At 38.2% G+C, this 25,131-nt stretch overlaps 1 protein-coding gene across 2 annotated transcripts in view; it reads right to left on the bottom strand.

Annotated features, from left to right (window-relative positions):
- Positions 1-1,367: 1,367 nt before the first annotated feature.
- The window catches only part of LOC110585264, a 34,988-nt gene continuing 11,224 nt past the window's right edge, over positions 1,368-25,131 (bottom strand). Inside the window, exons 2-8 of one of the 2 annotated variants that reach the window (XM_021695475.1) lie at positions 21,127-21,248; positions 19,387-19,525; positions 16,206-16,327; positions 14,369-14,479; positions 8,067-8,173; positions 4,470-4,560; positions 1,368-1,722 (exon numbers count right to left, since the gene is read on the bottom strand). In XM_021695475.1, coding sequence (XP_021551150.1) covers positions 1,606-1,722; positions 4,470-4,560; positions 8,067-8,173; positions 14,369-14,479; positions 16,206-16,327; positions 19,387-19,525; positions 21,127-21,248 — 809 coding nt within the window. In that variant the 3' untranslated portion in view covers positions 1,368-1,605. The remainder of the gene's footprint in view (positions 1,723-4,469; positions 4,561-8,066; positions 8,174-14,368; positions 14,480-16,205; positions 16,328-19,386; positions 19,526-21,126; positions 21,249-25,131) is intronic. The other variant, XM_021695476.1, reaches the window with a different exon arrangement.

Genomic DNA, 25,131 nt, shown 5'->3' with positions numbered 1-25,131 from the left:
TGGCAGAGAGAGAAGGCTCCCCGCTGAGCAAGGAGCCCAATGCTGGACTGGATCCCAGGACCTTGGGATCATGACCTGAGCTGAAGGCAGACGCTTAACTGACTGAACTACCCAGGCGACCCAAGTTTCAAACTTTTTATTTTTAGCATTTTATTTAGCTATTGACCAATAACCTCTTGAAAACAAAACAAAACAAAATAAAAAACAAATGGGTGCCTGGGTGGCTCAGTTGGTTGTGTCCAACTCTTGACTTCAACTCAAGTCATGATCTTGGGGTTTTGAGATTGAGCCGAGTCAGCTCCACGCTGGGTATAGGGGCTGCTTAAGATTCTCTCTCCCTCTGCCCCTCCCCCCTGCTCTCTAATAAATAAATAAAATCTTAAAAAAAACCCAAAACATAGATTTCCAAAAAGTTCCGCAATTCCAAAATGTTAGTTTCGTTTAAAAAAGTAATTTAAATATAATATCAAATATGAGATTACTAGAACTAGTTAGGTGTTCTTTGATGTTCCATTGTATTCTTTAAAAAAAAGTTTTGCTTTTCCTGATCTCAAAATACATTCATTAGAGAAAAAAAAAGGGAAATACAGAAAAACACGGAAAAGAAAAAAAAAATCAGCAGTAATTCCTCCAGCTACATAAAATCTCTATTTATATTTTGGAGGCTATCTTTCTAGTTTCGCTTTTTCCTAGCAACTGCATTTTTTTTTTTTTAAAGATTTTATTTATTTATTTATTTGACAGAGAGAGACACAGCGAGAGAGGGAACACAAGCAGGGGGAGTGGGAGAGGGAAAAGCAGGCTCCCCGCAGAGCAGGGAGCCCGATGCGGGACTCGATCCCAGGACCCTGGGATCATGACCTGAGCTGAAGGCAGTCGCTTAACCAACTGAGCCACCCAGGTGCCCTGCAATTATTTTTTTATTTTGGTCCTTGTGCTAGCCTCTTCACATAAAGCTGTGTACAAGGAATCTTACAGAACAGAGATCTAATAAATGGGATACAATGTAACCTACCTTCCCCTCTACCCTTCTCTCATGATAGAAACACCTTCTATTCTTTTTTCTCATATCTGGAATTGGTATACAGAGTTAGTGACTAAAGAAAGACATATTTGGGCGCCTGGGTGGCTCAGTTGTTTAAGCGACTGCCTTCGGCTCAGGTCATGATCCTGGAGTCCTGGGATCGAGTCCCGCGTCGGGCTCCCTGCTCGGCGGGGAGTCTGCTTCTCCCTCTGACTCTCCCCCTCTCATGCTCTCTCTCTATCACTATCTCTCTCAATAAATAAATAAAAATCTTAAAAAAAAAAAGATATTTATGTTTTTAACAAGATAAAAGAAACAGGAGAAAACCAAAAATATTCAGGTAAGTATTTTAATTAAATTATCACAGAAATCAAAGGTGTATATGGACACAATTATGTGTCATACACAACTATATATGTGTATATATACCCATATGACTATTTACAAATATGTAAACATACATACAAAGTCTAGAAAGGAATATACAGAAATATGTGTTAGGGTATTGGGGTGATGTTTCTTTTTTATTAATTTGTAATATACTCAACAAACCATTACACTGAGATAGGACTATTTTAATGTTACAGAATCTTATACAAATGAATTTGTTCAAGAGCTTCTCTGTCAATATGCTTTTCTGGATATACATCGTAGGTCAGTGGTACCTCTTCAACCCAGGAAGATAACTGTATATTAATCTGGAAGAAAAAAAGATTATAAACAAACATGAAAATTGCAGAATGATCCTGTTCTCTGGAACTTCAAGAAATCATGATGAACTAAGTAACTGAAGACAACAGATTTTTTTTTTTTTTACAACAAGCAGGACTAAGTTTACATGGTGTCACATGAACAATTCTTTGTTGTACTACATGGTAGATCTGTGGACTCAGGATTTAATTTACTTTGATTTTGGAATTTGAAAGAATAAAGAAAATACAGAATAGAGTAATTGTTTTAACGTAACTAGGTTAATAATTATCATTAGGTTTAAACAATAAAAGACTAAAACAACAATGAGAATACACAGAGAACAGAGACAACTGTTCATACATACATAGTGATGGTGCTAAGGGGTTGCATGAGAGGCACTAATCTCCCTCCATAACCTTCATCAGGCCCTTCCCTTTACACTGTAAACTTTTGAGTCCCTATGACACAGAAATTCTAGAGCCGCCAATGAATAGAATATATCTGGTTATAGAAGTATAATTAGGGACGCCTGGGTGGCTCAGTCAGTTAAGGGTCTGCCTTCGGCTCAGGTCATGATCCCGGGGTGCTGGATCGAGTCCCACAACGGGCTCTCTGCTCAGTGGGGACTCTGCTTCTCCCTCTGCCTGCTGCTCCCCCTGCTTGTGCTCTCTCTCTGACAAATAAATTAATAAAATCTTAAAAAAAATAAAGAAGTTTCATTAAACAAGAAAGCAATAAAGTTATTCAAAAATTCATGCATAAGGACTCTTTCATAAGTAATAATTTCCAGTGGTTATCTATAGACAGATTTATATATTTAGTGTGAAACCATTATTTCGTTAAGTGAAAAATCACCAAATTATTTCAATCTATATAGAAATTATAAATTGGAGACCATATATATATATGGTCACATATACATATATATATATATATTTTTAAGTTTATATATATCTATATATATATTTTTTGGTAGGCTCCACACCTAGTGGGAGCCCAATGCAGGGCTCGAACTCAAGACCACTAAGATCAAGACTTCAGTTGAGATCAAGAGTCGGATCCTTAACTGACTGAGCTACCCAGGCACCCCTTGGAGACCACATATTTTAAAAGGCATATATTTAAAAAAATTTTTATTTTATTTATTTATTAGACAGAGAGAGAGAGCACAAGCAGGGGGAGTGGCAGGCAGAGGGAGAAGCAGGATCCCCACTGAGCAGGGAGCCCGATGTGGGACTCGATCCCAGGACCCTGGGATCATGACCTGAGTCGAAGGCAGACGCTTAACTGACTTAGCAACCCAGGCGTCCCTAAAGACGTACTTTTATAAGCATGGAAAAGTATGTGGGTTACACCACACATGAGATGGGTCTCTCCTGGAAAAGAATTAAGTGGAGGGGATGGGGAGATTAACATCTTTTCTTTATATATCTCAGGATTATTTCCCTTGTTATTATAAACATGAATTTTTATAATTTATTTATTTTTTAAAAGATTTTATTTATTTATTTGACAGAGAGAGACACAGTGAGAGAGGGAACACAAGCAGGGGGAGTGGGAGAGGGAGAAGTAGCTTCCCGCGGAGCAGGGAGCCTGATGTGGGGCTTGATTGTAGGACCCTGAGATCATGAACTGAGCCGAAGGCAGACGCTTAACAACTGAGCCACCCAGGTGCCCCTACTTTTATAATTTAGATGATTGATAAAAATTTCTTAAGGAAGTATTATTGATGATGGCTTAGTTTTTTTTTAAAGGAAGAAATAGATGCTTACATTTGGCAGTGCTTATAGATAAGGAAAGCACTACTAAAGAAAACTATAATACTCCATTTATATTTTATTTCTTTCATCTAGGGGTCTCTAAGAACTTTATAAATACTAATTAACCTTTATATAGGGTCAACTTATTGGGCTGAAACTTAGTAAATAGGGGCCTTACTTTATATGGAGAATCTAAGGAACAAAGAAGTGGTTTGTACAAGATTCCAAACTGTGCACAGTATATGGGCCTCCAGTCTACACATCTGATTCTAGAAGCCTTGAACAACTCTGTTCCTTTTGTTCTTTTTTTTTCTTAAGATCTTATTTATTTGTCAGAGAGAGAGGGGAAGAGAGAGAGCACAAGCAGGGGGAGCATCAGGAAGAGGGAGAAGCAGGCTCCCTGCTGAGCAAGGAGCCTGATGCAGAACTTGATCCCAAGACATCTCTGTTCCTTTTGTTCTGAGGGTAAAGTTATGATGTGGGTGTTCTAAGCCTCTTACAAACATTTAGTAGCATTTGTTAACCTAAAACTGTAACCCCCAAGTTGGAAAAACTGGTTGGAGAAGCAAAGGAATCTATATCAAGATAAGAATTGCAATTTCAGAGCTCTTGAGGCCAATAAACAAACCACAAACCAGTTCTTAGGCCATAAGTTACTGCTATTCTTTCTATCGTCTGTCACTATATTCAGACAGAACATCTCTAGAATATTGTTAATAGCTATCAGAAAAAAACTGGAGAAAAGTTTTGACAATAAAAATGCTGGAAAGGGGCGCCTGGGTGGTTCAGTCGGTTAAGCATCTGCCTTTGGCTCAGGTCATGATCCCAGAGTCCTGGGATCAAGTCCCACATCAGGCTCTCTGCTCAGCGGGGTCTGCTTCTCCCTTTCCCCCTGCCCCTGATCCTGCTCTCTCCTCTCTTTCTCTCATGCATGCGCTCTAATAAATAAATAAAATCTTAAAAAAAAAATGCTGGGAAAGAGGCTTACATACCTGAAGGCCTGAGAGAGAATCTTCAAGACTTGGTACTGTTACTAATAATGATCCTTGTTTTCTTACATTTTGACTGATATATTCCCAGGCTCTGCAACATATTAAAAACTTGTATTTTAGGTTTTACCAGACACTGAACACTTTTTAAAAAATGAAGATGACAAAAGAAAATGCAGCACAGGCAACACCTAGAAATCCAGATGGGCAAAATGTTTGCCTGCAGGAAATAGCATTGCAGCAAAATATTAGAAATTGGTAAATTCTTCAGTTTCTGAAGGGGGTGTTGGCAAAATTATGATGTTACAACATCGAAGAGATTCAACACGATGGGGATTTGTGTTACTACGAGGTACTGTTAAGGCCGAAACTCAGTTTTCAGAACCAATACACAAGTCAAAGCTGGATCAGTAGTTAAAGCCCCTTAAACTCTTTTGATTTTTTTGAGGGGCAAGGGAGAGGGAGGAAGAAGGGGAGAGGGAGAGGAAGGGGCTGGAAAGAGAGAGAGAGAGAGAGGGGAGCAGGGGAAAGAATCCCAAGCAGGCTCCAAGCCCAGTGCAGAGCCCGACACGGAGCTTGCTTGATCCCATGACCCTGAGATCATGACTTGAGCCGAAACCAAGAGTCAGAAGCTTAACTGACTGAGCCACCCAAGCGCTCCTTAAACTCTTGATGAAGTGTGTCAAAACTGGTTCTGAGGAATGGAGAAGGGCTAGGAGGTAGAGGTGGGGAAGAGTAGTGGAGAAAGGCCATAGATGCCAGAAGCCACGCAAAGACTAACAATTAAGCCTGATATGTAGATTACATCTTTTAAAATAACATCAAGAGTGAAATCATACTTTATTTGGTTGTCAAAAATATTTAATGGAAAGACTTTTGGGCAACATGGCGCCTGCAAAGTTGAGTGGGGCCAGCCCGGTTGAAAGCATGGTGAAATGCCATGTGCGTTTATATGCGCCACAAGGCAGTCCCTGCCCAGGTCTGACGAATTCAGTGCAGACATGAACTGGCTTTCTATACTGTGCATGAGCGTTGACCGTACACCCCACTAGCAGGGAGCAATGGCCAAGCAGAGCAGAGATACACATCCCTTGCAACGGGCAGGTGGGCAGCGGTGTCATCTGCATTTCTCTCAGTTACAGCAATGTAACCGTTATTAGGTTTAGTATTCTGGAGTTTATTAGGCAAAATGATACAAATGTTCTTCCTCAGGCTAGATGTAAAATCATGTAGCAGTTTGATAATCGTCACTGTGCTTGGGCTAGAGCTATTGTTTTGATGTGGTTCCTTAAAAATGACGTATTTTATAAGTTTATTTAATAAGAATGAAGAAGAATGAAGAAGCTGACTAAATTGGCACGGTTGGCCATGCCTCTCAGAATAGCACTTGCTGTTTCTGGTAAGCTATCATTCTGGTAGCTGTATCTGTTTCACCTACTCAAAAAATACACTGAGGCACCTTTTAAACTAACAATTACTCTACAAATCTGGGGTGTTACTCTGTAATGAGATCGGACTTATTCTGAAGCCCGAGTCTTTGCTGAGTACACATTTTCTATTATTACGATTTATTTCTGTTTTCACTTATATACTAACTCCTATAGCAGTATCATTCCACTTGTCTCAGATTCTAATTAAGACAAGTCCTTGGAGGCTATGTGTGGCGCCATCTTTCTTTTTCACTCAGTACAATACAGAATTAACATAGGTAAATGATCAGTTTTGTCAGAACGATTCCAATGTCAGAATGCTTTACTGTGTCTTCTAAAAATTCTCCTGTATACTGTCATCCATGGCTATAATCTGTATTTCAAATTCATTGTACTAGACTGATTTAGGGAAAATGACTGAACTAGCACACGTGGTCGATACCTATTCCCTGAACAACGTAGAGCGTGTGAATGAATGTACCAAGAAAGCTTTTAAAACAACCCAAATATTCAGTATTTCCGGTGTCAAGTTCACCAGTGGCTTTCATCATTCTTCAGCAGTCAAAATCTTCGTGTAATGAATCTCCAAAGATTTTAAAGTGTTTTTCTCTTTTAACTTCTTATACAACATAAACCTGGTACTACTTCATTCTCCAACAATTATGTAATGCTTTTGCCACTGGTCATTAACTTAAAAAGGTGAAAAGCTAGGGCGCCTGGGTGGCTCAGATGGTTGAGCGTCTGCCTTCGGCTCAGGTCATGATCCCAGGGTCCTGGGATCGAGTCCCGCATCAGGCTCTCTGCTCCTTGGGAGCCTGCTTCTCCCTCTGCCTCTCTCTCTCTGTCTTTCATGAATAAATAAATAAAATCTTTTTAAAAAAAAAAAAAAAAGGTGAAAAGCTAATCATACTTTGTCCACTGGAAATTAAGCTTAAAGAGGGCTATGATTAAGATAACCTTGCTCATGTTGTGTTTCTGGTCTTCAGCCTGTGACCAAAAATTGTCACCCATTCTGGCTGAGCTTTGATTATATGATTAGCTTTCTTTTGAACTAGTTTCTTTTAAAAATATGTAAGCTGTTAATTTCATGATGACCTTAACCTACTAGTAACGGGTATGGGTGTGTGTGTGTATGTGTGTGTATGTGTGTTTGAGACAGAAAGCTGGGGGCAGGGGAGAACATAGAAGGTAAAAGGGTGGCAGGATAAAGAGGTTTAGCCATTCAGGATTCCACTCTGTATTAACTGTTTATGGTCTATATGTCTTTTTATTTCTCTGTAGTAGAAACCTTATTGATGCACTAATCCAAACATTTGTGTAATTCCATTTTGTACATATGGAAAGGAGTTTTCCTGCATTTAGAGTACACATATGCCATTATGATAAAAAAAAAAGTCATGAATCCTAGCTAGCTAGAAAATCAATGTCTCAGACTATGGACCATAGGAATTCTCTAATTAGAGGGACCTACTGGTCCTGATGGGTCACAAAGCATCAAATTGTGGCAGAGAAGTCAAAAAAGTGATTACAGATATGCTAATTTTCCCACTGCGTGAATAGTGGAATAGTTTTAGGAACCTACTATTACCACCTTAAAAATATTTTAAAAGTTTGATAACTAATCACTATTTTGGTTAATATTCTTATATCTTATATCACTTATAGAAATTAATTCCCATCATGTTTTTTCAAAGAAAATAAAACGGAGACAGAAAAGAATAAGTATAAATGCCCATCAGGAATTGTTATCTTATTGCATTCCTGATTGCTAAGCAAATGCTTGGGTCATGGTATCATTTAATATATGCCCCCCCATTAGATGTAATATTTTACAAACTTAGACAATCAAAGTTTACTTTTTGTTTAATGCATAAGACATTTCCTTATTAATATAATCTTGTCGAGGTTGTTTTAAAAAACAGTTTAATATGAAAATACTTCCACTTTACTAATCACTTTTTTAAAAAAAGATATGTATTTAAGTAATCTCTACACTCAATGTGGGTCTTATATTCTCATATTCATAAGACCCACACAGTGTGGGTCTTATATTCTCCAAGATCAAGAGTCACATGCTCTACTGACTGAGCCAGCCAGGCACCCCACTAATCCCTTTTCATAGTCTGCTGAATATATTTTAACAGATTTCTTGCTTGAGTAAGTAACATACCTGGCCTGTTCTGCCTCATCAAGAAAATATTCGAAGACATTATTCATGATAATGACATCAGCATTTTGCAGAAGTGAACCCTGGGTACAGATGTCTGCATGAAGCACCTTAAGAAGAACGAGTTCATTTAAGAAAACAAAGATAACCACAGAAGAAATATCTATTGGTTCAATGATATGAGGCGATATGAGAAGTCAACCTTAATTAAAATGGGAGAAAGAACAGTATATTTAATAGTATCATCTATGGGAGATATTTAGTATCTAATTAAAAACCATAAACTTGTGAATATTTGTTTTAGATAGATTTGTTTACATAGTCATATAATTACAGTCTTTCAATCCCCAGCAGTTCAGAGCTTTTTCCATGATGACTATATCATTAATTGTAAGAGTCAAAGGCCTTAGGTTCAAACTCTGGTTCCATCATCAACTGAGTTTGTACACTAGGCAGTTGGTGTCTTCATAAATAAAAAGGAATAATATCTGTCCTGATTCACAGAATCAAATGGATCATATAAAAACTGTAAAAATTATTTATGTATTGTAAAATGTTAATACAAAAAAAATAAAATGTTAATACAGTATGTTTATTGGCTTTGTCTGACTTTTCATCTAAAATTTATTTGATTATTTATCCAAAAAAGCAAACAAAACAATGTATTTAAAAACTATATGCCTCACACCCAAAACAGTAAAATACCTAGGAATAAACTTAACCAAAGAGGTGAAAGACCTGTACTCTCAAAAGTATAAAACACTGGGGTGCCTCGGTGGCTCAGTCGGTTAAGCGTCTGCCTTCGGCTCAGGTCATGATCCCAGCATCCTGGGATCGAGTGCCGCATTGGGCTCCCTGCTCAGCGGGGAAGTCTGCTTCTCCCTCTCCCTCTGCCTGCTGCTCTGCCTACTTGTGCTCTCTATCTCTCTGTCCAATAAATAAATAAAATATTAAAAAAAAACCAACAAAAGTAGAAAACATTGATGAAAGAAATTGAAGATGACACAAAGAAATGGAAAGACATTCCATGCTCACGGATGTAAAAATGTCTACACTACTCAAAGCAATGTACAGATTTAATGCAATTCCTATCAAAATACCAACAGCATTTTTCACAAAACTAGAACAAACTATCCTAAAATTTGTATGGAAACTTTTGACAAAAGATCCCAAATAGACAAAGTAATCTTGAAAAAGAAAAACAAAACTGGAGGCATCACAATTCCAGGCTTCAAGTTATATTACAAAGCTGTAGTCATCAAAGCAGTATGGTACTGGCACAAAAATAGACACACAGATGAATAGAAGAGAATAGCAAACTAAGAAATAAACCCACAATTTTATGGTCAGTTAATCTTTGACAAAAGATGCAAGAATATGCAACAGGAAGAAGTCTCTTCAACAAATGGTGTTGGGAAAACTGGACAGCTACATGCAAAAGAATGAAACTGGACCACTTTCTTACATCATACACAGAAATACACTCAAGATGGAGTAAAGACCTACATATAAGACCTGAAACCATTAAAATCCTAGAAGAGAGCACAGATAATAATTTCTCTCACATTGGCCACAATAACATCTTTCTAGATAGGTCCCCTGAAGTAAGGGAAACAAAAGCAAAAGTAAACTATTGGGATTATCTACTAAAGGTAACAATCAACCAAACTAAAAGACAACCTCCTGAATGGGAGAGGATATTTGCAGATGACACATCTCATAAAGGGTTGGTATCCAAAATATATAAAGAACTTGCACAACTCAACACCAAAAAACCAAAAAATCCAATTTAAAAAATGGGTAGAAGACATGAACACACATTTCTCCAAAGAAGACATCCAGATGGCCAACAGACACATGAGAAGATGATCAACATCACGCATCATCAGGGAAATGCAAATCAAGACTACAATGAGATAGCATTTCACACCTGTGAGAATGGCTAAAAACAAAAACACAGGAAACAAGTGTTGGTGAGGATGTAGAGAAAAAGGAACTCTCTTGCACTGTTGGTGGGAATGCAAACTGGTGCAGCCACTGTGGAAAACAATATAGAGGTTCCTCAAAAAGCTAAAAATAGAATGACCCTATGATCCAGCAATTGCACTACTGGGTATTTATCTCCAAAATACAAAAACACTAATTCAAAGGGATACATGCACCCTTGTGTTTATTGAAGCATTATTTACAACAGCCAAATTATGGAAGCAGCCCAAGTGTCCTTCAACAAATGAATGGATAAAGATGTGGTATCTATATCTATCTATATGGGATATTATTCAGCCATATATATACAAACACACGCACACATACAGATGGTATGATTATATACATATATGATTATATATGTGTGTGTGTATATATGTATATATATATATAGGATATTATTATTCAGCCATAAAAAAGAATGAAATCTTGCCATTTGCAATGACGTGGATGGAGCCAGAGAGTATAATGCTAAGTGAAATAAACCAATCAGAGAAAGACAAATATGATACGATTTCACTCATACGTAGAATTTAAGAAACAAAACAAACAAGCAAAGGAGAGAAACAAAAAAAGAGTAGAGAGAGACAAACCAAGAAACAGACTCTTAACTATAGAGAACAAACTGATGGTTACCGGAGGGAGGTGGAAGGGGGGGATGGGTGAAACAGATGATGGGGATTAAAGAGTGCATTTATGATGAGCACTGAGTAATGTACAGAATTACTGAATCACTATATTGTACACATGAAACTAATATAACACTGTATGTCAACTACACAGGAATTACAACAAAAAACTTAATAATAAAAAATAAAAACTATATACCTCAGAAAATTAACTTGACCACAATCAACAAGTCTGAGAGAGCACAGGCAAGATAACAAGAGAAAACATCTATTTTCTCAAGTGCAAAACAAACCACTTTTATTTTAAAAAGAAGAAAAAAAGTTTAACTATTTTGTATTAAAGGATTTCTTTGGGCTTACAAATAAATAGCATTCTATTTATGGGGTCTGATTCTTAACATATTTTATCCCGCTTTTTATTTTTATTTTTTATTTATTTATTTATTTATTAAAGATTTTATTTATTTATTTGACAGAGACAGAGACAGCGAGAGCAGGAACACAAGCAGGGGGAGTGGGAGAGGGAGAAGCAGGCTTCCTGCCGAGCCGGGAGCCCGATGTGGGACTCGATCCCAGGACCCCGGGATCATGACCTGAGCCGAAGGCAGTCGCTTAACCAACTGAGCCACCCAGGCGCCCCTATCCCGCTTTTTAAATAGGAAAAATACTAAGGTAATTTAAATTAGGTGGGCCTCTAGTCTCTGAAACACACCTTTGACATATTCCTGAACACATAGAAAACAATCACTTTAAACTTTCTAAACATGTTGCTGAGATATGAAATAGGCACGCAAATTAACCTACCGATATACCACAGTTTCCTCTTTTTCTTTCCCATCTCTGTTCACTCTCCCACACCCCACCCCACAGATAGGGTAAAAAAAGGATCTGGTGGATCAATTAATTATGGCAACCAACAGAAGTCCCAGGGAAACTCCCCAAAATGGCTCTGGACAAACCGGAATACTAACAATGCAAAGGCCACATGGCAACCCAAAATAATTTAACCAATTTTTAACGGGCACCTCCTATATACGAGATACTGTGCGGGGAGATACATACACCATGACAAATGAGATACAATATCTACACTGAAATATGTTATGTTCTAGTAATGGGATAAAACAGCTACGCTGGTGACGCTAAGTGCCATCAAAGGAATAAGCAAGATATGAATAAAGAAAAATTCCCCTTTTAGTCTAGTGGAGAGGGTAGAAAGAATTTAAATCAATGGGTCTTTCATGTAAAGACAGTGCATAAGACACATGGCATCCTGAAACCCCATTATAATAACAGTATAGTGTTTTTAGTATACCCACGAGGATCGGGGGATTGGGAAAGGAAGTAACAGAGATAAAATTTTGTAAGTTAGGGAAAAAAAGGAACTAACAAGGAATTTAGGAGACCAGAAAAATCTGATTTCTAAGCTGGATAGATAGAAAGCAAAGACCCCCACTTGGTTTATACTACAGAATCTCAAAAAGGCTCACAACTGATGGCACCAGGTATTTCTGGGTGAAGGAGTAGGGAGAAATGCTAAAAATAAGGTAATTGGGTTGAAAGTCAGTTTCAGAAGTACCCAGACCTCTATATGACTTTCTCATACCCCAGCAAAAGAATAGAGGTTTCTTCTATTTACCCTGGAAAGGGTAAAACAAAAGGTGTCTGGGTCAGGGGACATCAGGACTAGTTGAAAGAAAGGCTAATGTACTGAAAACAAGGGAAGTAAGGCAGACAGGATGCTGTGAATCCCTTATGCTTCACTTCTTTTCCTCTACCACTCAGTCCCCAGGATGTTGTTTGCCACTCAGTAAGGAGACTGGAAAAGTTTTCTCTGGGCAAACAGACCAGCCCAAGAGGAAAGATCTTAAGATACTTCATCAGATACTCCCCAACTAATTAACCAGCCAAACAAGATCACTCGACACTGAAGCCCACAGTGCTCAGAATCCCCTACTTAAATGCCGAGAACTTCAATCAGCTTGTTTCTCACTCTTAAGTCTGAATGGACAACCAAGGATTCCTAGACTTCTTAGGAAAGTCCTGTTAAAAAAGACCAAACAAGAACAAAGACAAAACAAAAAGCAGAGCCTGAGACTTAAAGGCTACATAGATTTCAAGATACTATAAAAAATAACCCTAGAATTCCTTTCTGTTGATCTTAGGGCCTCTCAAACACAACAATTGTCTTTACCATTGAGGAAGGAAACTGTTAAGGTTGCCAATAAAATGGTATAAAAACAGCTTTCTGTCATTGGGTTACTAATAGTCACTGAAGCCGTGGGGTGGGCATTCATCCACATATGCTCTGTTAAAAAGCAAGGGGTAAAGACCTTTTCACATGTAAATAAATGCGTTTTACATATCTTTATCATCTTCTTTAAAAAAATAACAAGGTACTTGGATCTCCACTTATTTATTAAAAGATTTATTTAGAGAGAGAGAACATGCGTGAGGGGGGCGGGGGAGAGCGAGAGGGAGAGAGAGAATCCCAAGCAGACTCCCTGCTGAGCACCGAGCCCCACGCAGGGTCATCCCACCACCCTGAGATTGTGACCTGAGCTGAAATTAAGAGTCGGATGCTCAACCGACTAAGCCACCCTGGCACCCATTTATAAACTAGGATTCTTAAAAGGTCAATTTTTAAATCTTAACTTTCAATTAAATCAATATTCCTGTTATGTGATTATTATTATGTAAGAACAATGTGTTTCTGTTCACTAAATATGGGATAGTGAGAAAATTCCATGAATTTATTACTAGACAATAAATTTGCTTTAATCATTTGCTTCTCTTAAGATGAGAGAGAAACAAAGAGAGAGAAAAAAGGAAGTTTGGAAGGAGGAAAAAACATTTCCTTCAATAAAAAAGGGGAGGACTAGATCCTTAATCATACCGAGATATCTTTCAACACTTTAACACCAGAGAGCCTTAGTTGCTCAGTAACTCTCTGCATTGCCATTGAAGTGTAGGACCGTCAGTGAAAGGGTAAGAATTACTGCATTAACCAAAAAACTTCCTTTCCCTTTTCTGGTTATTTTTCCCCTTACATACAGAAAAAGAGAAAAGTTCTGTTATAGCCAAATGCAGGGCATCATTCTCCTGAACTGCCGTTCTGTGGCATCCATAACTCCTGGAAGCTTAGAAAAAGAAGGTAAAGAACTGAGAGCATTACTTAACTTTTTTGCTTACTTTCAACATAAGAGTTTCATTAAGTACACTTTTGACCTGCATCTAGAGATTCAAATTTGAATGCTGCCACCAAAACTATACCACAGAAAAGATGAAGGAAATTAAGAAAAATTCTACTTTCTAATAAAATTGGGGAGGAAGAGAAATAGGAGTGGAAGGTAATTATAATTAAATTCACCTTTATTGTTTAAAAGTACTAAGTCAACTCAATCTGTTTCTACACGACAGCAACCAAGAATAGATTCAAAAAGAGTTTCCAACTCCAATCCAGAAGAAATTGGACTAAATTATGCTATAAAATAGATAACAGAATATATATTTAAAAGGGTACCTTTAGTGCAGCATAGGGAACATAGTCAATAATATTGTAATAATGTTGTATGGTCATAAATGGTAGCTACACTCGTGATGAGCATTGCATAACATACAGACTTACCAAATCACCATGCTGTACACCTGAAACTAACGTAACATTGTGTCTCAACTGTACTTCATTACCTTTATTCTGTCAGTGAACTGGTATTTTTTTATGACCATTTCCTGCAACTGGCAAAAATCTCCATTCAATTCTACTCCATATAGTTGCAGTGCTGAACTGTAAAGATAACCCTGAAAAAAACAAAGACATGTTATGATGCAAATGAATGAACTGTGAGTTCATTTCTACATAAAATTTAAAAAAATCACACTTTAAAAAAATAGAATTCAATGAAGTAAAAATAAAATGAAAGATAAATAACATGTATGTAAAACTTACAACTTCGAGAACTCAAAGACTCTCACTGATCAAGATCTTGACTGTATTTTATTAATTTCATTATTTAAAAATAATTATATTTTGAAAGATTGATTTCTTACTTTTCCTGATAAAATTGTGCATACAATAAAGCTGGAAATGAGAAAAGTGATCGTATACAGACTCTCTGTTTAATACCGTATTTCTGTAATTTCTTGGGAAGTTACAGCGGCGGAAAGCAAGAAAGGACTTAACCCGTGGGAAATATAATGGAAAATCATGCACAGTCTGACACTAGAGGAAGGTGGCTGGAGATGTGTCCTGTTTGGCTTAGGGAAGTCAGTCTGGTGTCTGCAATCTGCCAAAGATAACCGACCAATTAGTTAACAAGGATAATAAAGAACTGACTAGATATTATTATGTATGCACTTTTGATTGTAAAAACAAAAAACTAACATGGAAGGAAAGGTCAAATCATATTCTGAATATCACTTTACATCAAGTAACACCCACACGTGAACCAAATTTGTATTTATAGCTCATGATAGATTTTTAGAATATGTTCAACAGAGCATAAGTAGGTATTCAAAAATTTTTTGTTGACTAAATCAGTAACCATTTTAATATGAAGAAAAATGAGAATATGTTTAAATTTATTAACACTGTCACATACTTGCATAGCCTCATTTCTTTCAGCTATATACTTTTCTAACAAATCAAAAAACGGACAAGAGTGGAGCAAATATTGTAAATAATCATATTTACCCATGTTCTCCCTCAAAAAACCATCTGACAAACTGTATTTTCTATTATGGATATCTTTCCTAATTATAGAATAAAAGCCTTAACACTGACAAATAAACTAAGCACTAAAGAGTTAAGTTTCTGTTTAGAGCAGGCAATGGATGCTGGGAACTGAGAGTTTCTGGCATGAGCCTCTACTGCTGTTGGCCACATGTTTTAACAAGTCTGCTAATGACAACCAGAAACCACATTTAAAGTTTTTTGATAAAACCATTTAGGAACGTTACAAATACTCATGATTTGAATTTTTTTTAAAAAGCCACATTGAAGTGATATTTCAGACACAAATGTCTACATTCAAACTTGAATCACGGAAAATTGGAGCAATATATGTCCTTGGATATCATTTAGTAGCTTATTTACAGGTGAGGAATGTGAAGCCAGGAGTGTTAAGTGACTTTGTTATGGCCATATGCAATTTCCTAGGTAAAGTAAATTTTATAAAGTTTTTATAAAAGTTCTTATCAAAGTTCAGTACACTATTTAATACAGCACAAAGAAAACAGAGTTAGAAGGTCAATAGTGACTGACAAAATAGCAAAGTGTTATGAGGTCACCTGCTTCTGCTTTGTTGATATGCCTTCATTTGTGTTACAGACACAAACCGGTAAAGGAAATCAGAGAGCTAGCTGGCTTTTGAAATTCCAAATTCAATATAATATTTTAACCTTCTTATTCTGTTACTCTAATAAATAAAGCCAAGCTGTCACCTTGGATGGTGGCAGGCAAAACTGTTGCTAGCAGGAGGAGAGAGTATTTTCCAAATGTTGAATATGTCCACAAGCTGGACTTTACCCCATAAAGGACTGTGCCAAGCCTGGAGCCAACATCAACCAAGACCTTTCCCGACAGATCAGGGAGTACATGATGATAAATGAACTTCAATTCCATGAGGGAGAAGGAATGAGAAATAAATCCTGGAGAATTAGAACAGAATAAACATCAAATTGTGCTCGGGTATTAAACATTCTATTCTGTATTTCTAATTCTTTTATCCATATTTATAAAGTATATTTCATGTTTTTCTCTTCTAAATCAATGAAAGCTATTCGGAGACTATTTAGAAAAAATTAATGTGATAATTTTGCACTCATTCACTCTGAGCTATATTAGAGAAGAATAACTATGAAGTCTCTGACAATTATTTTTATTTTTAAAGATTTATTTATTTCAGAGAGAGAGAGAGAGCATAAGCGGGAGGGGCAGAGGGAGAGGGAGAGAAAAATCCCAAGCAGACTCCACGTTGAGCACAGAGCCTGATGCAGGGGTCGATCCCATGACCCTGAGATCATGACCTGGGCTGAAACCTGAAACCAAGAGTTGGGACACCTGACCAACTGTGCCACCCTGGTGCCCCCAAGTCTCTGACATTTAAAAAGGCCTCTAGGGAATAGCTACCCAGCAACCTGTCCCTATCCTTATGCCTCTCACTTCCTTCTTGCTATTGCTTAGATGGTCCTTGGGTTTTCCCTTCTTTTCCCTATGACTGTTATTCCATGGGATGTTTCCTAACTCCCATATCATCTGGCTTTCTCACCTTACCCCAGAGCAGCCACAGAATAGCCCCATACTACTACATTAGACTGCAATACTACTTCAATAGACTACCAAATGAATGACCATCTCTGGAGTTGAGCAATGTGGCAGCCCTGACCAACCTAAAATGTGTTCTGGAGTGCAGGAGAAGGGTGGTATGAAAGGAAGTGACGATATGCCCATTAATTATTCTTCTTTCCCTCAGTTTTTTTAACTGCTACAAGCTTCCTAGCCCATCTTCTCCCTCCATTGTTTCTGTAATCAAATATTTGGGAGAGTCTGAGTATATTTTTTAAAGACTTACTATATTATGTCCTACATAATATAATGGTCAGGAAGGGGAGAAACTTTGGCCATAACTAAGGGATGGTGGCAAAGAAAATGGAAGCAGGCAGGCTAATCCCTTGGAAGAAAATAAAGGGCGTGACTTGGGGTGGGGGTGGGCTTTGACCACCATAGACTTATCTGCCTAGAATCCTCATCCTCACTACTCTGTCACATTAGTGCTTCTGCCTTGGGTTACAGAGTCATCATTAGTGTCTTATAGCTAGACAAGGCCCTTGTCACAGAAGGAAGGAGAGTTCCACAGATGATAGCTTTTTCAGATTCACTGTGGTTATGTGGGCTGGCCTGCATACCCAGTCACTATTTACAACCTGATTTAGATGGGAAAATGCATCCTAATCTTCAAATTTTTACTTGTCAAACATATCTCTTCTTTAAACTTCTGTAAATCAGGGGCACCTGGGTGGCTCAGTTGGTTGAGCGTCCAACTCTTGATTTTTGGCTTGGGTCAGGATCTCAGGGTCGTGGGATTGAGGCCCACGTCAGGCTCCTCACTCAGGGGGGAGTCTGCTGGAGACTGTCTCTCTCCCTCTCCCTCTGCCCCTCCCCACCCCCACTCTCTCTCTCTAAAATAAATAAATCTTAAAAAACTTCTGTAAATCAGATCTGATATGGTATTATAGTTGCAATTCACTTTTTAGTTTTCCTTCTATCGTTCTTGTCTAAGTCACTTTCTGTTCTGTAAATTTCAACCACCTCAAATGGAAACTATAAGTACTATCTAAAAATAGAATCTTAAGTTAATCAGGAGAGTTTAATTCCCAATTATAATATAGATACAATATATTTGTATTAGCAGCATATTACAAATTTGGTAGTAGTTAACTTTTGACAATGATATTATCTAAGATCAGTAACATGAACACAAGATTACTCACCTGGAGAGGTAGGCCACCATAAGCAATAACTCTATATCTAAGTGACCAGGAATCCTGAAATAGCATGTCTAAAGGAATAGCCTAGACGATCATATCCAATTTGAACAAAGAAAAAAATATATATATACACACATATATAATTAAAGACTTTTTTATGTATTTGAGAGAGAGAACATGCACGTGCATGAGTGGTGGGGAAGGCCAGAGGGAGAGGGAGAGAGAATCTCAAGCAGACTCCCTGCTGAGTGTGGAGCCTAATGTGGGGCTCGATCCCATGACCCTGGGACCATGACCTGAGCTGAATTCAAGACCCTGACACTCATGGGGCGCCTGGATGGCTCAGTTGGTTAAGCGACTGCCTTCGGCTCAGGTCATGATCCTGGGGTCCCGGGATCGAGTCCCACATCAGGCTCCCTGCTGAGCGGGGAGTCTGCTTCTCCCTCTGACCCTCCCCCCTCTCATGCTCTCTCTCTCTTTAATAAATAAATAAAAATCTTAAAAAAAAAAAAAGTCTGACACTCAAATGACTGAGCCACCCAGGAGCCCCTTAACAAAGAATACATTAACAGAAGAGTTAACATATTAGCAGCATGGAGTCAGTCTAGCTTCCCATTTGGGACACAGGTGCTGCCTCTGAGGGGTGGAGATGCAGGAGACATCTTGTTACTAGAGTTGTCCTCTGTTATGGACTGGAGATGCTCTATTAGGTCAAATCAAGGCCTGAATAAGCTCTTTCTCAAGATTATCTCTGTCCTCCAAATCCATGCCCATCCAACAATATCTGATTACTATCTGACTTCTCAAGTAGATGCTTTTATTGGGACATTTCAGCCCCCTTGCAGTTATATTTATCATTGTAAGTGAACCAGCATTATGGTATGGTTTATCTATGAATCTCTTTGAAGTATGGAAAGTATAAGCTGGTTTCCCTGTACTCAGTCACTTGTGATTAGTTTCTGGACCTGAAAAGTCACCTCTGATTCAACAGTTTCTGTGAAAAGCGGAGATACTCTCCTTGGAGACATTACGTGACCCAGCTTCCCTGGACAATGTTGCTCTTTGGTCTCCCTAACCTCAATAATTGGTAATAGCTATGCTGAACGGTTGGCCTTTTCCTTTCAAAAAACACTGAATGACTTGGTCAAGAATCTGTGTTCTCAGGACATGGAGAGAAAAGTATACACAAAGTCGTCAGGTTTGCATACTTGAGTGCCTACCTAAAGGTGCCGTCTGGTGTGAGCCACACACCATACAATAATTTCTGCTCATTTTTCCTTCCTCACATAATGAATCAATAAAGTCTTCATCATAAAGGAATGCATCAACGTGAACTGTGGGTTCTGGCTGCTGCTGTATCTGGGGGAAAGGAGAAGAACTTCAAAAGAAACGAAGTACAAAGGAGTCTCTTTTTATTGCTAAATAAGGCAAAACATCAGTGGTTCAAATGCTAAAATTCTGAGAGCAGCAACAAGGCAGAGAAAGACAAGTTTCACTTATCGAAGAGCCATCCTGCTCTTCTTTTGTGGTTTTTTTTTGTTTGTGTGTGAGACACTAGCAACTTTTAATTTGACCTGTAACGATACAAAACGTGGCTAGGAGAAATATAAAAAATTTGCGTTAAAGGAGTACTTTGTGACCGTCTTGTCCATCCTGGGTTGTATATTTTACAAATAAAGAAACTCCTACGCAGAGATTTCTCCAAAGAAATGACCATCTGGAGGGGAAAGAATTAAACTAATACCGGGTCTCCTGAGTCCTGCGCATCAGTGACCGACCCATGAAAACACTTAGCAAGTAATCTCTGCGCAGAGGCAGAGTTTTCAAATAATAAAATCGTTAGTAACATTTCCTGCTTACAATGAGCAGCCCTTTATTAATACTGGTGATAACGTGATATAATAGCAAGCGGCTACCAAGAAAAAAATGTCTGATTCCTTTTACCTTAACTATAATAAAGAATCAACCTATCTACTTAGAGACCTACAAAATTGTACCTACACCTACACATATCTATATTATAAGCGTGTAAAATGTATGGACATACACAAGGACCAGAAGGAAATAACAGAAGGTAAAAATAGTTTGTTAGGAGAAGGGATTAGGGGTCGACTGTTACATGCAATGAATACTTTTTCCTTGTTTCATGTATTTTGGTATATCATGCTATTGATACGACTGCCTTATTAATAACATCCAAACTATGTTACAAATATTGCTCTCAGTTTTTATACTATCCACTATTTTCCACCTTTGGGACTGGAGGTTTACTAAGATTTGCTAAGTGCTCACAATGTGCATAGCACTATTGAAAATGTACAAGATTTGGTTCCTCTGCTTCGGAATCTACACGGTGAAAAACCATATAGAGGGTTGCTGTTTTCAGATTAGTGGGAGAAGAGATTATTATTATTAGCTTTGTTTCAGGAAACAATATTCCTCGCATATGTACCCCAGAAGAGTTGAGATTTGAAGGGGCTTGAATGAGGGGGCTGTCCAGGGAAGAAAAATGAGAACTTATTTTAGGAATGAAGGAATAGAATAAGCAAAAACCGTACAGCACAAAAGCAGGAGAAGAAAACAAAGAGATGAATTTCATCTTTGATGAAAGTGGGGGATATTGAACAGGAAAGAGAAAACCAGGACAATGATGTATACAGGCAGGGCCAGATTACTGTTGGCCTTGTTTTTTGGGGGTAGGGGACATGGAACGGGGAGGAGGGGGAAGGCGCAGGGGTTTGAGTGTTTGGCAAACAGGATGCCCTCAAAAAATACCTGTTGAATGACTGGGGAGCCAGAGGATTACGGACTCAAAAGAACTGGGGGCATCATTGAAGTACCAAATGAAAAACGGTTTAAAGTAGAATTCAGGACTAATTAGATGAGAGAGGCTGTGGGATTAGGGAAGAATAGGAGAATCCCCAAGTAGCACTAAGAGTAAATTAATTTAATGTATTTACTTTTTGGAGGGCTACATGTTCTGAGGAAAGCATGGTTTCTAGAGGTAAGCAGTTCCGAAGGTCCTCTGCTATGTTTTTCAACATAATGTCGTTATTATCTTGAGTGAATTCATCAAAATCTCCTGGAAAAAAAAAAAAAGGAAAGAAATATCTTTTATGGTTTTGGTCATACCTAGGCTCAGTGAACACAATGGCCATATTTTCTGTCAGATAGCATCAATTTATAGCCGTAAATAAACCTTTTAACCAATGAAATATCCAAATTCTAACAAACGTTCTATTTCAAATATTGAGTTTTTCCTTTTCCTAAACTGCTTGAAAATACAAAACTTGATTATTTCAGCCTGTTTGAGAAAAACGAAAGCATTTAAAAAAAATATATAGTATTTTAACTATTTTTACTCAAGAATAATACTGCCATTAGTTTGTAGGGTCTTAAGTAGTTAAATATTCCTTCTTTGACTATGCAGATCTGAGAAGTGTAGGAAGCATCGCAGAGATTACTAAGAAGATAACTTTAATCTGAGTACCCCTACCTCCAATAAAATGTACCTAAGACTTCAGATAATAAGCACAAACAGCTGACACCAACTATATAATAAACTTTACAATAAATACGTTGCTCCGCTGCATTTGAGCAGCAGATAAATGATCATTAAAATAGCATATTTCTGGGGGCGCCTGGCTGGCTTGATCAGTGGAACCTGTGACTCTTGATCTCAGGGTCATGAGTTCCAACCTCACGTTGGTGTAGAGATTACTTAAAAAAAAAAAGCCTATTTCTGATGGCTATGGTGTACTTTTGGATGATCTGGCAAAAAGGATTGGGGGGAATGGCAGGGAGAGTGTGTGTATAGCAATAAAGATGGAGAAAGTGTGGTTAAGGGATTGACAGCTGTTGAATCTAGGCGAAGGTATAAAAGTGGTGTTCATTGTTCTGTTGTTTCTACTTTTCTGTGTTTAATTTTTTTGGTTCTAAAACAGTATTATTTCTAAGCAGCTCATACGTAATTTTAAATAGAATGTGACTTATCTGGAAGTAAAATACTCCTAAAGTTAGCTACTGTCTGGGATGCCAAATGTAGAATAGAAAACGCTACTAATGAAAATATTTTACCTTTCTCTTGAAAGACTTTCTTATACTGAATTTTTACTAGAATAACAGCATCCCAAGGGGATTGTTTCTTACTCTGTTTTAAAATAACTGTAGAAGGAAAACAAGGAGATCCTGAAGGAAATGTCATCTGTCTCCATATCCCCTGCCCCCAAATCTTTGGTTGTTTTTAAGTAAGCTCACGATTTCATTCTTAAACAAAAAATAATTCTTGCGTTGGTGCAGAATGCTATTTTCATGTCACTAATAATGATTAAAAGTTACAAAGCAGGCCAAGAGCAGCACAAGGAAATAAACGGGAGGTCTTCTGCTTCTCCATAAAGGTACTCTTCTTTTTAGCTGTACTACTCTGTGCCCTATATCCAACGGATCTTTCTCTGCATAACTTCTCATTGAGCAATAGTAGTGAATACAAAGATTTGGTTCTCTGAACTCATGTGGGAAGGCCTTTGAGGCCTTTTTTTTTCCCTTGCCTATTTAGCATAACTTCTTTTTTTTTTAAGATTTTATTTATTTATTTGACAGAGAGAGACACAGCGAGAGAGGGAACACAAGCAGGGGGAGCTGGAGAGGGAGAAGCAGGCTTCCCGCGGAGTAGGGAGCCCGATGCGGGGCTCGATCCCAGGATGCTAGGATCACGACCTGAGCCAAAGGCAGATATTTAATGCCTGAGCCACCCAGGTGCCCTGATTTAGCATAATGTTCTAAGCTGTTGCTTCAAATTATTTCTAGAAGGAGGCAGAATATAAATTATAGAGAAACAAAAATACTATTAAAATTCATTCCAAATTGTTTTAGGTGGAACTTAAATAGCATATGTGAATATGTTTTTCAAAAAATTGGCCTTTTTAATTGTATTTGTAAAATCTAATTAAATTTTCTCAAGGTGCTAATTAAACATTTATTAAATAATCTCTACACCCAACATGGGGCTCAAACTCATGATCCCGAGATCAAGAGATGCATGCTCCTCCAACTGAGCCAGCCAGGCGCCCCTCAAAGTGCTAATTAATACCTAACATGTACTTAGCTTCCTTCCCTCCATAGATAGATAGAACACTGTCTGGGAGCCTCTATGACTCACATTTAATTCTAATAATATCACTCCCACCAGTGATCCTTAGCAGGTTCTTTCAATTTGTAAATGGTATAACTAGAGAAGCCAATAAAAATCTCATTATGTTAAACTAAGATATTTCCTATCCCAACTTCTTTGGACGTAATTCTGTAACATAAATAGTCACGTTAATAAAACAGTTTTCATGTAGGTCTGCCTTATAAAATGAGTCTTCCAGTGAGAAGGGAACTTAGATTATGACCGATTACCAAATGGCCGATCCATCTACTCATCTCTGACATACATATATGATAGTTTAGTCTTTGCTTGAACACATTCAGGCCAGTCTTTCTTCCTCATGCAGAGCCAGAATCTGTCCCTCTATAACATTAACTCATTTTTCCAGTTTCAGCCTAAGAGGAATCATCACATTTAATGCTATACAACATTTACTGAATGAACCCTTCAGGCATGGTAGACTTGGTGCAGTGTTTTTCACAGGACATTTAATCCTAAGACTCCTATAGGTGGTACTATGATCATTTCTACTTTATAACAACAGCAACAAAAAAATCTGAGGTCAGAGGTTAAGTTACTTGCCTCAGGTCATATTGGCCAGAAAATGGTAGAGTGGGGTTTGAATGCAGGTCTTAGTCTGAACTCTTTTTTTTTTTTTAAGGTTTTATTTTTAAGTAAGACCCCATGTGGGGCTTGAACTCATAACCTCGAGAGCAAGAGTAGCATGCATGCTCCTCCGACTGAGCCAGCCAGGCGCCCCCTTAGTCTGAACTCTTAATCACCACACCGTACAGCCTCTCCAAAGTGGCAAAGTAGGTAGCTGGCTAGTAACAGTCCTCCTGCCACTGCTGAAGTTTTCTCCCCACCTCTGACCACAATTCTCCTCCATAGGATGCCACAGCTGTATCCCTTGCCATCTGCTTGCTGTCTTCTGGACTTGTTCAACAGAACCCTTTAAATGTGGCTCCGTAAGCAACACTAGCAATCTAGTTCTCTAATCCATGACTACCTTAGTTTTATTCTCTTCTATCACTTTGTAGCATCTAGGGCCCTGAGCACCACTGCTCTGGGTGATTAATAGATTTGGAAGGGGTGAGGGTGGCAGTGGAGGCCTTGAGTGCCTTGAACAGTCATATGTAAAGATTGAGGAAGCTGGAACAATGACAGATAGGAATGGCTGCAAATTCTGAACCATCACAATAGATTTCCAGCTGTCTGAAATAGGTTTATTTGAGAGTCAATTCCCAATTAATGTGAGCATCACCAGTCAAGATGAGAGACACCAAGAAATTGTATGTTAAATTCAGTCATTCAGAAAAGGTAGTATTAAATGAAGACTGCATCTATTTTACCTCAATACCAAGGATATCAGGTGAAAATGAGAATCGGCACCTCTTAACCCTGGACAACAAACTCTAATTCTTTTTTTTTTTAAGATTTTATTTATTCATTTGAGACACAGAGATACAGAGAGAGAGAGCATGAGCAGGGAGAGAGGCAGAGGAAGAAGGAGAAGCAGGCTCCCTGCTGAGCCAGGAGCCCGATGTGGGGCTCGATCCCAGGACCCTGGAATCATGACCTGAGCCGAAGGCAGATGCTTAACCATCTGAGCCACCCAGGCGCCCCAACAAACTCTAATTCAACCACCCACATGCAAGGGTAAAAGGAGATTTCTTCAGTTATAGCAACGATTCTTCACCATGGCTCTAGGCAAAGAGGATCCTCCTCATATGGGATTTATGTGGTCCATAAAGGGCCTAAAGTTGTATGCTTGATTGTATACATAAATGTGTATGCTTTTCTAGGAAGAAAGTTC

Source organism: Neomonachus schauinslandi, chromosome 9, assembly GCF_002201575.2.
Source record: "Neomonachus schauinslandi chromosome 9, ASM220157v2, whole genome shotgun sequence".
Classification (NCBI taxonomy): domain Eukaryota; kingdom Metazoa; phylum Chordata; class Mammalia; order Carnivora; family Phocidae; genus Neomonachus; species Neomonachus schauinslandi.
This window is presented reverse-complemented; position numbering and strand designations above follow the sequence as displayed.